Genomic DNA, 15,896 nt, shown 5'->3' with positions numbered 1-15,896 from the left:
CACAAAAGAATCCAGAATAAAATTCCCAGAGGCACCAGAGTCCAAGCAGGCCACGGCTGAGAGGGAGGAGTTGGCTGAAGAAGAAATCCGCACGGGCACCGTGAGACGTGGAGAAGCAGACTTTGAACCAAGAGACGCCACACCCACGTGAGCTGGGTGCGTGCGTGCGTTTCCCAGACGTGGAGGACGAATAGGGCAATCCACCAAGAAATGCTCGGTACTGGCACAGTACAGACAAAGATTTTCTTCCCTACGGCGATTCCTCTCTTCCTGGGTCAGGCGAGACCGATCCACTTGCATGGCCTCCTCGGCGGGAGGCCCAGGCGTAGATTGCAGCGGATACTGTGGGAGAGGTGCCCAGAGATCTAGGTCTTTTTCCTGGCGGAGCTCTTGATGTCTCTCAGAAAAACGCATGTCAATGCGGATGGCCAAATGGATAAGTTCTTGCAGGTTGGCAGGAATCTCTCGTGCGGCCAGCACATCCTTGATGCAACTGGATAGGCCTTTTTTAAAGGTCGCGCAGAGAGCCTCGTTATTCCATGATAGTTCGGAAGCAAGAGTACGAAATTGGATGGCGTACTCGCCCACTGAAGAATTACCCTGGACCAGGTTCAGCAGGGCAGTCTCGGCAGAAGAAGCTCGGGCTGGCTCCTCGAAGACACTACCGACCTCAGCGAAGAAGGACTGGACTGTTGCTGTGGCAGGATCATTGCGGTCCCAGAGCGGTGTGGCCCAAGACAAGGCCTTTCCTGAAAGAAGGCTCACTACGAACGCCACCTTAGACCGTTCTGTAGGAAACAAGTCCGACAACATCTCCATATGCAGGGAACACTGAGACAAAAATCCACGGCAGAGTCTAGAGTCCCCATCAAATTTGTCCGGCAGGGACAAGCGGAGGCTAGGAGCGGCCACTCGCTGCGGAGGAGATGCAGGAGCTGGCGGAGGAGATGGTTGCTGCTGTAGCAGAGGCAGAAGTTGCTGTAACGTGGCGGTCAACTGCGACAGCTGCTGTCCTTGTTGGGCAATTTGCTGCGATTGCTGAGCGACCACCGTGGTAAGGTCAGCGAGACTTGGCAGCGGCACCTCAGCGGGATCCATGGCCGGATCTACTGTCACGATTCGGCTCACAGGTTGTGGATCCACTGTGTCAGCGAGGGATTGGCGTGGACCGTGCTGGTGGACCGGTTCTAAGAGGCTACTGGTTTTCACCAGAGCCCGCCGCAAAGCGGGATGGTCTTGCTGCGGCAGCAGCAACCAGGTCGTATCCACTAGCAACGGCTCAACCTCGCTGACTGCTTAGAAGGCGTGGGACAAAAGGACTAGGCAGAGGCAAGGTCAGACGTAGCAGAAGGTCGGGGCAGGCGGCAAGGTTCGTAGTCAATATGGATAGCAGGAGTTCAGGTAACACAGGCTTGGACAACACTAAACGCTTTCACTGGCACAAGGCAACAAGATCCGGCAAGGGAGTGCAGGGGAGGTGATCAGATATAGCCAGGGAGCAGGTGGAAGCCAATTAAGCTAATTGGGCCAGGCACCAATCATTGGTGCACTGGCCCTTTAAGTCTCAGAGAGCTGGCACGCGCGCGCCCTAGAGAGCGGAGCAGCGCGCGCCAGCACATGACAGGAGGGGTCCGGGACGGGTAAGTGACCTGGGATGCGATTCGCGAGCGGGCGCGTCCCGCTGTGCGAATCGCATCCCCGACGGCCATGTCAGTGCAGCGCTCCCGGTCAGCAGGACTGACCGGGGCGCTGCAGGGAGAGAGACGCCGTGAGCGCTCCGGGGAGGAGCGGGGACCCGGAGCGCTAGGCGTAACAGTGTACAGTACTGATCAGACCACACATAGAATACTGTGTACAGTACTGGTCAGACCACACATAGAATACTGTGTACAGTACTGGTCAGACCACACATAGAATACTGTGCACAGTACTGGTCAGACCACACATGGAATACTGTGTACAGTACTGGGTACCAGTGTACAAGAAAGATTTAGTGGAGCTGGAGAGGGTTCAAAGACGGGCAACCAGGGAAATACGGGGAATGGGAGGACTACAGTACCCAGAAAGATTATCAGAATTAGGGTTATTTAGTTCAGAAAAAAAGAAGGCTTAGGGGCGACCTAATAACTATGCCTAAATATATCAGGGACCATACAGAGATCTCTCCATGATCTATTTATACCCAGGACTGTATATATAACAAGGAGGTGACCTAATAATATATATAATATATCAGGACAGTACAGAGATCTCTCCATGATCTATTTATACCCAGGACTGTATATATAACAAGGAGGTGACCTAATAATACATATAATATATCAGGACAGTACAGAGATCTCTCCATGATCTATTTATACCCAGGACTGTATATATAACAAGGAGGTGACCTAATAATATATATATAATATATCAGGACAGTACAGAGATCTCTCCATGATCTATTTATACCCAGGACTGTATCTATAACAAGGAGGTGACCTAATAATATATATAATATATCAGGACAGTACAGAGATCTCTCCATGATCTATTTATACCCAGGACTGTATCTATAACAAGGAGGTGACCTAATAATATATATAATATATCAGGGGACAGTACAGAGATCTCTCCCATTATCTATTTATACCCAGGACTGTATATATAACAAGGAGGCATCCTTTACGTCTAGAGGAAAGAAGGTTTCTACATCAGCACAGACGGGGGTTCTTTACTGTAAGAGCAGTGAGACTGTGGAATTCTCTCTCGGAGAAAGTTGTCAAGGTGAACTGAATAAAAGAGTCCAGGAGGAGGGGCCTGGATACATTTCTAAAGAATAATTATATTACAGTTATATATATATTATAGTTACTAAATCTATAGGAACAGAACATTCATCCAGGGTTTTATACTGATGCCATATTGGAGTGGGGAAGGGTATGTTTTCCCCCTTAGTGCGATCACCTCCTTTATGTACATGAACAGTGACTAAGGTCAGGGATGTGGACTTGTGTCACCTATACAAATGTATCACATGGACCTGCCATATTGGTTATCTATAATAAATTTAACCCTTGTGCATGAACTGGGGAGCGCTGTGGTCTCTATACTACATGTACTAGAAATGAAACCTCTTATACATTTATATGCAGCTTCCTACTTGTTCTCTATGCACAGACGTTCAGTCCTTACTATAGTACCTGTCATTCCTATACAATTCTCCAGAAATGTGCTCACTTCTTCCTGTTCATCTTGTGGTAGAAAACTTGAGGCACTGGAGAAATACAATTAAAAATAATTAAGTCATAAAAAATAAAAATAGCAAAAGAAAACAAAAAAAAAAATCCCATTGGTATTGGCCCTTCACTTACGAAGCTCTTTCTAACAGGTTTTGTCATCTTTGTTTTTTTGCAACACAAATGCACTGGAAAAACCCACAAAACCAACCAAAATCCAATAAAAACACAACAAAAGAGGTTTGGCAACAGATTTAAATAAAAACCTACATATTTCTGAAAGTTTCTGACTAAAAAAAAGTTAGTTATATGTGGAAAATTTCTGATGAAAACAAAGATGGTCTAAAAATAACCGCAGAACCCCACATGACCCCATCCCTTCATCTCTGACCATTGGGAATTCTGGTTGTTTTACTCGAAGTGATTCTGCTTGGTTCTAGGTTCTCTGGTTAAAATATATGTGGACAATTATTCCTTTGGAATTATTATTTTTCCAGCGTGCACCAAAGCACCAAAGTAACCCCCCCCCCCCATACATACACAAAAACACAAATAATAATGAATAAATGGATTATTAAGCCTACAACAAATACAATCCTACACTCTTAGTGCATGAGGGCTATTGAGTTGTGATATCGTAGTGTCTGGGACCTAAACCCTTTAGCTTCTTATATACAGGACGGGGAGCGACAACTGATATTACAGAAAAGTTGCTGTGTATGGGGGACAGGCTGTGGCCCTATTACTCTGTGTCAGGGGCCCCTCACCTGTATATTAGGATGGGGACAATGAAGTCTGAGTAGTTTGGGTTCAGTTCACCATCCTCTAGTTTGCCCATCATAGCTGTGTAGTTTTCCGTCCACTCCACCTTCTCACCGATGGGGATGAAGTTTCCTGTAAGAAGCAGAATATAGGTAAATGTGTCCGGTCGGTGCAGTAAACCAGCGCTGGATTAGGGTATTACTCCCGGCATCTACTGGGTTCAGTTCTGGCCGAGCTGCTGGGTGAAGGTAGAAGGGTATAACAGTAATATAGATTCTAAAGAGGGATGACGGGGATGTCTCAGAACTGACGAATTGTGTAGAGATAACACATAGAAGCCTGTTCACATACTGCAACCACAGAGTCTGTAGTGTCCTCCTAAGACTTTCCTCCTGTGATATAATAGTGTGTGCCAAGCCGCAGTGTCGGTAGTGTCATAGAGATGTATAGACTGTAATGCCAGCTGGTTACCCATGTCCCTATACATATTGCCATGACCATAAGATAACACTTTCCATAGCTCGGGTCAGTACTCCGGGTCCCATATTAGGGCCAATACAACAATAACCATCATATTCACCGGCCATATCACACTGACACATACCAGAACCTGAACAACATCTCTGAAGCCTCCAGAATAGAAGATCTTCTATAAATGACAAGACCTATATCTGAAGGTCAGGTCTGAATTTGTGGGTTTGTCGTGAGATGTTCTCCTCCCCCCTCCTCTTTGCCAAAATGAATGATTAGATTGTGACCGAACAGAAACCTGTTCCATAAATGACCAACCGAGCACTGTTACCTCCATATCTGACTTTACTTGGTATCTTCATCATATGATGCCTGAGAGGACGTAATAAGGCCGACTCTATCATTCTGTACTTTTGGTCATGTTTTTAGTTTTTACTTACCAAGTTGGGCGTAAATTTCTGCTCTCTCAAAGTTGTTCATTTTGGAAAAGCCTCTGTTGTCCACTATGGTGATGTTTTTGGTGAGGTTGAAGGATTTCCTCACCATAGTCACTGCTCCGCCATCTTTCCTCTCGCCAGCTTCAGCAAAAGGTTTAAATGTTTCTCCTTCATCGATGACGTATTTACAGGAGTTGACAAAGGACGATTTCCCATGACCGCTGTGACCAAAGAGCTGGAGGAGAACCCTGGAGTATCCCTGATTCCCCAGAGGACCATCATCCAGGCTGAAGTTAAGGATATCGTCTCGTAGCTGGAAGTTGTCCATTTCTAATAGACAGTTCGCTCTTCTCCCTTTGGTCCTTAGTTTCTTGTTTCATGAATTTCATACTATTAATCCTTCCCTCCGCGCACCTTTTATTCCTTTGCTTATTAATTTTTAACTAGGATGAGCTGTAAACCTCTGATAACATGTAGTGTAGCGCACTTACAATAAAGTGACAAGGAAATAGAAACAATGGACTCCATTTATTGTTCTGTTAATAACCAAATTCCAGCACTCTATAAACACGTAGTACATGGTATCACTTATCTACTTATCTACATACTTCATTGTTAGATTGTTGGGATTTACAAGTCAAAACTTGACATCTCCAGACAGTCTAGCTAAGGCCCCTTTTACACTGCTGTTGTCCCCCGTCGGCCAACATTTGTAAGGCACTTTATTTTTGTGTGTCTTAATGGGCGTTCTTTTTGACGGGCCACAACAGGTCCTGACAGGTACCATTTACAAATATGGGGTCCGTCAGACGCCATTGTTTTTCGACGGGACTAGTGGGAGGAAAAAATGTTGCATGATGTATTATTCCTCCCACTATTCTCCCCGGGTTCCTCGATGGACGTCACACTGCAGGCATATAAATGGTTCAACACGTAAGAGGAATGAAAAGGAATACAAAGGGCGCTCTAAATCCAGTTACCACAGATATGTAATGGGTAAGGGGATTATAGTACTGAATGTCACTCAACTGAATGTCACCACTTCCCTTGTTGTGTTTTGCTTTGTGCACAACAACGGTGTACGTGTCGACACAGTCTCTGTTTTATCAGCAGGGTCGTAGGACCAGCCCGGACATCCAGACGGTTCTTAGATCCAGTTCGGCTGTATAGTAGTTCATCCAAAAGTTGAAGTCCCTCGGCAAAAACTGGACAATGCACGAGTGTAACCTTTCTTCTCTTGATACTTTATTGGACTTATGTATACCTACTTGTCTCAGTTTTCGCCCTGTTATGAAGTTGGTAACATAGCAACATAGTTCATAAGGTTTAAAATAGACCAGAGTCCATCAAGTTCAACCTATATCCCTAATGAGTCTCTACTGAGTTGATCCAGAGGAGGCAAAAAACCCTCATACTAGAGGTAAAAATTCCTTCCCGACTCCAAATATCAGAATAAATCCCTGGATCAATGTTCCCTATATATGTCCCTATATATCTAGTATACATAATCTGTGATGTTATTATTCTCCAAGAATGCATCCAGACCCTTTTAAATTCTTTTACAGAGTTCACCATGACACCTCCTCCGGGAGAGAATTACACAGTTTCACTGCTCTTACAGTAAAGAACCCCCATCTGTGCTGGTGTAGAAAACTTCTTTCCTCTAGACGTAGAGGATGCCCCCTTGTTCTAGATACAGTCCTGGGTATAAATAGATCATGGAGAGATCTCTGTACTGTCCCCTGATATATTTATACATAGTTATTAGGTCGCCCCTAAGCCTTCTTTATTTCAAACTAAATAACCCCAATTCTGATAATCTTTCTGGGTACTGTAGTCCTCCTATTCCCCGTATTACCCTGGTTACCCGTCTTTGAACCCTCTCCAGCTCCACTATATCTTTCTTGAACACTGGTGCCCAGTACTGTACACAGTATTCTATGTGTGGTCTGACCAGTACTGTACACAGTATTCTATGTGTGGTCTGACCAGTACTGTATACAGTATTCATGTGTGGTCTGACCAGTACTGTACACAGTATTCTATGTGTGGTCTGACCAGTACTGTACACAGTATTCATGTGTGGTCTGACCAGTACTGTACACAGTATTCAATATGTGGTCTGACCAGTACTGTACACATTATTCTATGTGTGGTCTTACCAGTACTGTACACAGTATTCCGTGTGTGATCTGACCAGTACTATACACAGTATTCCATGTGTGGTCTGACCAGTACTGTACACAGTATTCTATGTGTGGTCTGACCAGTACTGTACACAGTATTCTATGTGTGGTCTGACCAGTACTGTATACAGTATTCATGTGTGGTCTGACCAGTACTGTACACAGTATTCTATGTGTGGTCTGACCAGTACTGTACACAGTATTCATGTGTGGTCTGACCAGTACTGTACACAGTATTCAATATGTGGTCTGACCAGTACTGTACACATTATTCTATGTGTGATCTGACCAGTACTGTACACAGTATTCTATGTGTGGTCTGACCAGTACTGTACACAGTATTCTATGTGTGGTCTGACCAGTACTGTACACAGTATTCTATGTGTGGTCTGACCAGTACTGTACACAGTATTCTATGTGTGGTCTGACCAGTACTGTACACAGTATTCCATGTGTGGTCTGACCACTACTGTACACAGTATTCTATGTGTGGTCTGACCAGTACTGTACACAGTATTCTATGTGTGGTCTGACCAGTACTGTACACAGTATTCTATGTGTGGTCTGACCAGTACTGTACACAGTATTCTATGTGTGGTCTGACCAGTACTGTACACAGTATTCTATGTGTGGTCTGACCTGTACTGTACACAATATTCTATGTGTGGTCTGACCAGTACTGTACACAGTATTCTATGTGTGGTCTGACCAGTACTGTACACAATATTCTATGTGTGGTCTGACCAGTACTGTACACAGTATTCTATGTGTGGTCTGACCAGTACTGTACACCATATTCCATGTGTGGTCTGACCAGTACTGTACACAGTATTCTATGTGTGGTCTGACCAGTACTGTACACAGTATTCTATGTGTGGTCTGACCAGTACTGTACACAGTATTCTATGTGTGGTCTGACCAGTACTGTACACAGTATTCTATGTGTGGTCTGAACAGTACTGTACATAGTATTCTATGTGTTGTCTGACCAGTACTGTACACAGTATTCTATGTGTGATCTGACCAGTACTGTACACAGTATTCTATGTGTGATCTGACCAGTACTGTACACAGTATTCTATGTGTGGTCTGACTAGTACTGTACACAGTATTCTATGTGTGGTCTGACCAGTACTGTACACAGTATTCTCTGTGTGGTCTGACCAGTACTGTACACAGTATTCTATGTGTGGTATGAACAGAACTGTACACAGTATTCTATGTGTGGTCTGACCAGTACTGTACACAGTATTCCATGTGTGGTCTGACCAGTACTGTACACAGTATTCTATGTGGGATCTGACCAGTACTGTACACAGTATTCTATGTGTGGTCTGACCAGTACTGTACACAGTATTCTATGTGTGGTCTGACCAGTACTGTACACAGTATTCTATGTGTGGTCTGATCAGTACTGTACACAGTATTCTATGTGTGATCTGACCAGTACTGTACACAGTATTCTATGTGTGGTCTGACCAGTACTGTACACAGTATTCTATGTGTAGTCTGACCAGTACTGTGCACAGTATTCTATGTGTGGTCTGACCAGTACTGTGCACAGTATTCTATGTGTGGTCAGACCAGTACTGTACACAGTATTCTATGTGTGGTCTGACCAGTACTGTACACAGTATTCCATGTGTGGTCTGACTAGTGATTTGTACAGCGGTAGAATTATTTCCTTGTCGTGGGCATCTATGCCCCTATTCATGCACCCCATGATTTTATTTGCCTTGGCAGCAGCTGACCGACCCTGGTCACTACAGCTAAATTTACTGTTAACTAAGACTCCCAAGTCCTTTTCCACGTCAGTCGTCCCAAGTGTTCTCCCATTTAATACGTAATCCCAGCCCGGATTTTTCTTCCCCACGTGCATCACCTTGGTAATCAGGTTTACCCAGTCCGTCTAAGTGGTGCAACGGCTAATTCAGAAGCGGTGCTGGTGAAGTCAAAAAACTATGACCTGTAGCCAAATGTGACCTGAGCTCAGCACTCTCAGACCTTTTCAGCACTGATTTTGGTTAGGGGTGGGGATTAGGGTAAAGATAAGGGTTGGTATTAGGGGTTAGGATTAGGGTAAAGATAAGGGTTAGTATTAGGGGTTAGGATTAGGGATTAGGGTTAGGATTAGGGTAAAGATAAGGGTTAGTATTAGGGGTTAGGATTAGGGATTAGGGTTAGGGGTTAGGATTAGGGTTAGGGAGTGAGAGCGAGCCAGCTGTTAAGCAGAAAAGGGTGTCTCTGTGTGAAGGGTCGCTTTCTGCTACTGGGACACAGTTTTTTTTATTACACCAGGCCTATTTCTACAATAGTGGATATTTGTAAAACATGGTGCCCCCATCTCCTGACACAACATTACCAAATGTATTTCCAATAGGTTAACGCAATATGTGATTTCTGCCGCCCGGCTCCTTGTTCCTCCTCATTTAGTGACTTCAGACATTCTATTATTGGAAACTTGGAAACTGAAGGTAGAAGAACTATCATACTGGGAATCCCATTCCAGGCAAAAATTCCCATATATATGGACTCCTCAAGTTACTTTTCGGGAATGCTTACTTAGTCTATAGATATTTGACAGTTGCATATCCATTAATCTTGAAATGCTTTTACATAGTATGTCTTTGTGTATTGTGTATCATTTCTATCCATAGGATCTAATGTATCTTGACTACGGAATGCTCCAGCATTGCCCTTTACCCACAGGTACTACTCTTACCTTACCTCTTACCACAAGCACCCCCCTCTCCCCAAGGGAAAGACAAGTCTCTAAATCTCAAAATTTTTTAATGTAAGAACCTTTGAAGATTTCTACCAGCTCACTGGGAGGAGGAGCATGAGCGGATGCCACTCACCTCCACCTGACCGCGCTGCTTGAGGTGAACGACGCACCATGCCGGGGACTGGGATGAAGTACTGAGGCGAGCAGAATGCCGGTTCGAATACTGGATTGAGACGCCAGCACTATTGGGGTCACCCTGAATGCTACAGCCAGGAGGAGCTAAGGTTTCGGGCGGATGCGCTGAAAGAGTGGAGAGTCGGTACGGGGGCGCTAAAGGACAGAGAGCGGGAGTTGTGTGACGGAGGTACAGGCGGAAGCTACTGTGAGAGGTGTACAGAGGTTATTTAGTGCCGGGCCGTGCAGACAGTGCCGATTTGTGAGGAGTCATCATACATGGAGAACAATAGCTGAGGAAGCTGCCGGCGATAAGGTCAGATTGGGGCCATCTGAGGTCTGGAGACTTGAGCTGCATTACTGGGGCAGTGACACTAAAGTTTATGGGAGTTTATCCCTTGGATTGGGAGGATTTTCTGTGTGTTTTGGAGCAGCAGAATATTGGTCCAGAAAGTACAGTTTGGTATATTGGGAAGTAGGGCCGGACTGGGACCAAAAATAGACCTAGGCATTTTAGATTAAGCAGCCCAATCCGGTAATGGGTGTGGCTATGTGAAGGCGGAACCACAAATGGGAGGGGCCAAATTTTAATTATAATTAAGTATAATAGGGTACACAATGGGAAAAAAATATTATATATATATATATATATATATATATATATATTTACACACACACACACACACACACACACACATTAACCTAGCTAAGACAATTTCCTGTGATAAACACATGTACCTCTAAAATAACTATACAATAACACCGGTATATAAGGAGGAAATATTATCACCATAAATATAACCATCATACTGTTACTGACCAAATCCAGTATACTGACCAATAGTACCTATAATACCAGTTTACAAGGAGGAGTATTATCACCTCATATATTACCATCATACTGTTACTGACCAAATCCAGTATACTGACCAATAGTACCTATAATACCAGTTTACAAGGAGGAGTATTATCACCTCATATATTACCATCATACTGTTACTGACCAAATCCTGTATACTGACCAATAGTACCTATAATACCAGTTTACAAGGAGGAGTATTATCACCTCATATATTACCATCATACTGTTACTGACCAAATCCTGTATACTGACCAATAGTACCTATAATACCAGTTTACAAGGAGGAGTATTATCACCTCATAGATTACCATCATACTGTTACTGACCAAATCCTGTATACTGACCAATAGTACCTATAATACCAGTTTGCAAGGAGGAGTATTATCTCCTTATATATTACCATCATACTGTTATTGACCAAATTCTGTATACTGACCAATAGTACCTATAATACCAGTTTACAAGGAGGAGTATTATCACCTCATATATTACCATCATACTGTTACTGACCAAATCCTGTATACTGACCAATAGTACCTATAATACCAGTTTACAAGGAGGAGTATTATCACCTCATATATTACCATCATACTGTTATTGACCAAATTCTGTATACTGACCAATAGTACCTATAATACCAGTTTACAAGGAGGAATATTATCACCTCATATATTACCATTATACTGTTAATGACCAAATTCAGAACTCTAGGACAAATATTACCAATAATACAAAAATACTAGGAGGAAATATACCCCCTCCCCCCCATACTGTGACCATATAGTGGTAGACAGTAGCTCTACACAGGCTTTGCAGTGATTACATACAGTTACATCAGGTGACGTCTTCTCTAATTGAAGTTGTTCACTCTTCTTTTTCTTCTCCATCCAGTTCAGACCATCATGATGATTTCTTCCAGCCACGAATCGTCTCCATTGACCCTGCCAGACAAACATTTTAGGCTATGCCCTTTTCCAGCACCTAAAGTGCCCAGAACAGTAATAATAACCCCCTTGGTGTCTCACACAGTAGATTGGGTAGATAAGTGTGTTGGGGAAGAATAGGTATGTCCCCCCCCATCAAGTAGACAGGTCCCTTTACCTAGTTCTCCCCATAACACAGGTGCCCCAAATAGGTAGGTGCCATCAGTAGATAGCCCCCCCTATTGATAGCTGTCCCCTGTATATAGTTACAGCCCACCCAGATATATCAATAGTGTCAGTCTGCCCCTGGATATAAGAGATTATATATATATATATATATATATATATATATATATATATATATATATACTCCACCAATTACACAGTAGCTGGTATTTTCTTGGTGTCTCACTTCTTCTAATATATTGCACTGATGAATGTGTGAAATATATTAAAATTGAACTAATTCACTTCCCTTAAAGGAGTATTCCAGGAAAAAACTTATATATATATATATATATATATATATATATATATATATATATATATATATACACACACATAATCAACTGGTGCCAGAAAGGTAAACAGATTTGTAAATTACTTCTATTAAAAAATCTTAATCCTTTCAGTACTTATGAGCTTCTGAAGTTAAGGTTGTTCTTTTCTGTCTAAATCCTCTCTGATGACACCTGTCTCGGGAAACACCCAGTTTAGAAGAGGTTTGCTATGGGGATTTGCTTCTAAACTGGGCGTTTTCCGAGATACGTGTCATCAGAGAGCACTTAGACAGAAAAGAACAACCTTAACTTCAGAAGCTCATAAGTACTGAAAGGATTAAGATGTTTTAATAGAAGTAATTTACAAAGTTTTTTCCTGGATAACCCCTTTAAAACTGTGATGAAAAAAATCAAAATATATAAAAAAATCTTTACACACTAGGCCGCCATTCTATGTGCTTTGTATATATAAAGTGCATAAGGGGGAAAGTACATATAATTTGTGTCCTTCTGAGGGCTGTGCCTGTCCATAAAAGTTCCAAAAAAACGCTAATAGCTCCGTAAAACGTACGTATAGCGTATATTGAACGCCCGTTAAGAAATTGGCAGTTATACGGCCGCTACAAAATCACTAACGGCCATTAGAAGATCCCATTTTAGTCTATAGTCCCGTTACTATCACCCATCACAAAATAACGGCTGTTATTAATAACGGGCGATAACGGGTTAAAACAGCTATTAGAAAAATCCCATAGACTATAATGTGATTTTGTAGCGGCCGTATAGCTGCCGATTTCCAGGCTTTATATAACGGGTGTTCATGACGAATATATTTTTATAGTGTGAAAGGGGCCAAACACATTGACACTTACTGCAAAAGATATAAAGGATGTTATTCCCAAAGAGTTTTAGCATTCAAGACATAGATCATTTGCCCCAAAAGTTCTCTATGTTGAAATCCTAATTGGCTGCATTTGTGGGAGTGGCGTGGGGTATAAAACTACACCTCTCCCACAGGTAGGGGCGTGTGTATCATTGGCAGTAGTTCTCTTGTAGGCTGCTGTAGTAGGTCTCACGTTCCTGGAGAGTTAGTTGGTGGTTTCTGTGATGGTCCTATCCCCCGTCCTCTACGAGGTTTTTCAGGTAAGCGCCGGTTCCCGGCCTCTATGTGTCCTGTTTATGCAACCCCACTGCTCCCTGTCTACGTTGTTCTGGGGCAGGGTACTGCTCTCCTCGCTAGGGCCGGGGCCCTCCCGTCGGCTTTGCTGCCGCTCCCGGGAGTCCGGGTTTCCCCGGTCAACAACAGGGCTCTGCCCCTACCTGGTTCTCCTTCGGCCTGGTGGCGCCGCTGGCCCGGGGCGGGGAGACGTCATTGTGCTGGTCCCGCTGCTCCGTTCCCTCACGCCGCTCGCTGGCTCCGGTCGGCGGAGTGGCTGGGGGGGGCGGGGTTTCGTGTCGCCGCCTCGCGTCACTCACCGAGGGGAGGCCAACACGGGCGCCGATCGGTGTATCCGTCCCGTCGGGCCTCGCGCTCCTTCCCCTCTCCGGTCTCCCGGCGTCTCCTAGACATGGCAGGGAGACAGGAGGGGCAGGGCTCCGGGGTCACGGTGGGCGGGGCATGCGCCCCGGGAAAAATAGATATATACATGTATAATGTACATAAAGGGGAGGAGTTTTGTTTTGGGGTATTGCTGCATATGGGGGTCTCCCCTGGGAGACAGGGCATGTAAAAGACTATAAAACAAGAGGGAAAAGGCATGCATGCACTCTCCTGGGGCAGCACATAAAAAATCTAGGGTGCCACTTCTCGCCTTGGCCACCTGCACAGGGCCTCAGTGAGTTCAGTGAGCGCAGGGCTTCACACCCACTCAAAACACCGGTCTCCATGGTCTCCATAGCAACGGGCCCACGACTCATGCATGCTCCACGTTGTTGCTCAGTTCCCATGGCTACCAGACCTCACCAGTGGCTCCCTTCAGCTCAAGGCAGGGAGAGAATTGCGTACTCACACTGTACCACTCATAATTTCCATTTTCACGGTTGCTACTGGAGACCGCACTATCTACTATGCTTCCAAAATGTCATTTCTGGGATTTCTTTCCCCCCTCAGGTTTGTCTAGTTGGTGGTCGGTGATTAGGTTCCCTTCTAAACGTTTTCCTCTCAGCTTGCAGCTCGAGGTACAAAAAAAAAAAAAAGAAAAAGGAGGGGGGGGGGGAATACATATTATATACACATACACACGTGCAAACCCACAAACTCACGTCCCGTGATCCACGGGTATACTCCCTGATGTCATGCATGACGCTGCTACTGACTTTCCGTCACAGCCACGCGCGTCCTCACACACACCTGCCACTCGGCTCTCGATCTGACTCTGCTTCAGTCGGGGCATGGCACTCATGTTGTACCTGACTCATTCAGCGCAACATGTCATTAAACTAGGCGGAGGATCGCCTTTTGTTTGACACGTCTTCAGCGGGGTCCTCTGCGTGTGCCGTTTCTGACTCTTCTTCAGCGCAAACGGCATACACATAGTCACTACTGTAATTACTCTCTTCGCCACCCACACTCTCTAGTTGTTACTCAGTGCACCACGCTAATTGTCTCATATAATATTCACAGCTGTATCAGGTCGTGCCGCAAGGCTGTCGCGTTGTTCCTACAGCTCAGGACAGCAGCAGGTCAGTTCCTGTGTCTAGTAGCTAGGTGAAGTTGAGTTAGTTGCAAATTCATCAGTCATTTTTCTTTTCCCCACCGGCACCCTTGAGGAGGAGTTAAGGCGAAGGGACATCCCCTTCCCAGCCTCTGCCAGGAAGGGCGAACTGTATAACCTGCTCACTGCCGACCAAGCCCCCAGGGGCAGTCAGGAAGCTGTCCAGGCTCAGGCGTCAAGCGCCTCGCTGTCCCAGCTTCATACTATGATGGCAGACGTCCTAGCATCAGTCGCTGGCTTCCAGGCCAGACTGGACCTTATGGACACCTCCAAGAGTAGCAAATCTGCTCCCACTACGGCAGCTCCCACGGCTTCTACCTCACAGGCTACGCCTACAGGTACGCCACAACTCCCACCCAAAATCACCCCAGCGCATCTCATCTCGGCGCCCATTAAAAAAGAGAGCCTAGAGGGCAAGGATGTCAACCTTGCCTCCCTCCTAATCGCTACGACAGACATCAAGGACACCAAGACTGTCGTCTGTGGTGAGCTGGCGGTGACATTCAAAGCAAGGACGCCAGGCTCAACAGGTCCTTGAACGTCACCGAATTCGTCCTTGCATTCGGCCTCTTTAGGGACGTCATCTGCTCGGTCAGCCCTAGCCGCAGGGTCGAGTTAGACCTGTATCTGCACAGAGTTATCCAGATGGCTCATAAATATGTGGGCACTACGTTTTATGATTACCACAAATCCTTCTCGGCCAAAGCAGCAGCAGCTTACGCAGAATTTAACTATATAACTAACTGGGGGGGTTGTTGATACGGAGCTCTATTGCGATCACTTCGCAGGCATGAAAGCTCCGTCCTGCGCTGTGTGCGGACTCACCTCCCACTCAGCCAACTGGTGTCCTAGGAGCAGCTACCCAGGGGAGTCTAGCTCCAGCAGGGGCCCCAGCTCCCACGTCTCTGCTCCTCAGAGGAACAC

General features: G+C 45.0%; 1 protein-coding gene across 1 annotated transcript in view; it reads right to left on the bottom strand.

The window, feature by feature from the left end:
- Nucleotides 1-15,896, bottom strand: part of LOC130285386 (translation initiation factor IF-2-like) — a 100,375-nt gene that overhangs the window by 13,457 nt on the left and 71,022 nt on the right. The window contains exons 4-5 of the mRNA XM_056536746.1: nt 3,986-4,112; nt 3,183-3,256 (exon numbers count right to left, since the gene is read on the bottom strand). Of these exons, the coding sequence (XP_056392721.1) occupies nt 3,183-3,256; nt 3,986-4,112 (201 nt within the window). The remainder of the gene's footprint in view (nt 1-3,182; nt 3,257-3,985; nt 4,113-15,896) is intronic.

This window comes from Hyla sarda, chromosome 8, assembly GCF_029499605.1.
Source record: "Hyla sarda isolate aHylSar1 chromosome 8, aHylSar1.hap1, whole genome shotgun sequence".
In the NCBI taxonomy this organism is placed as follows: Eukaryota; Metazoa; Chordata; class Amphibia; order Anura; family Hylidae; genus Hyla; species Hyla sarda.
Note: the sequence above shows the minus strand (reverse complement) of the source record. Positions and strands in the feature narration are given on the sequence as shown.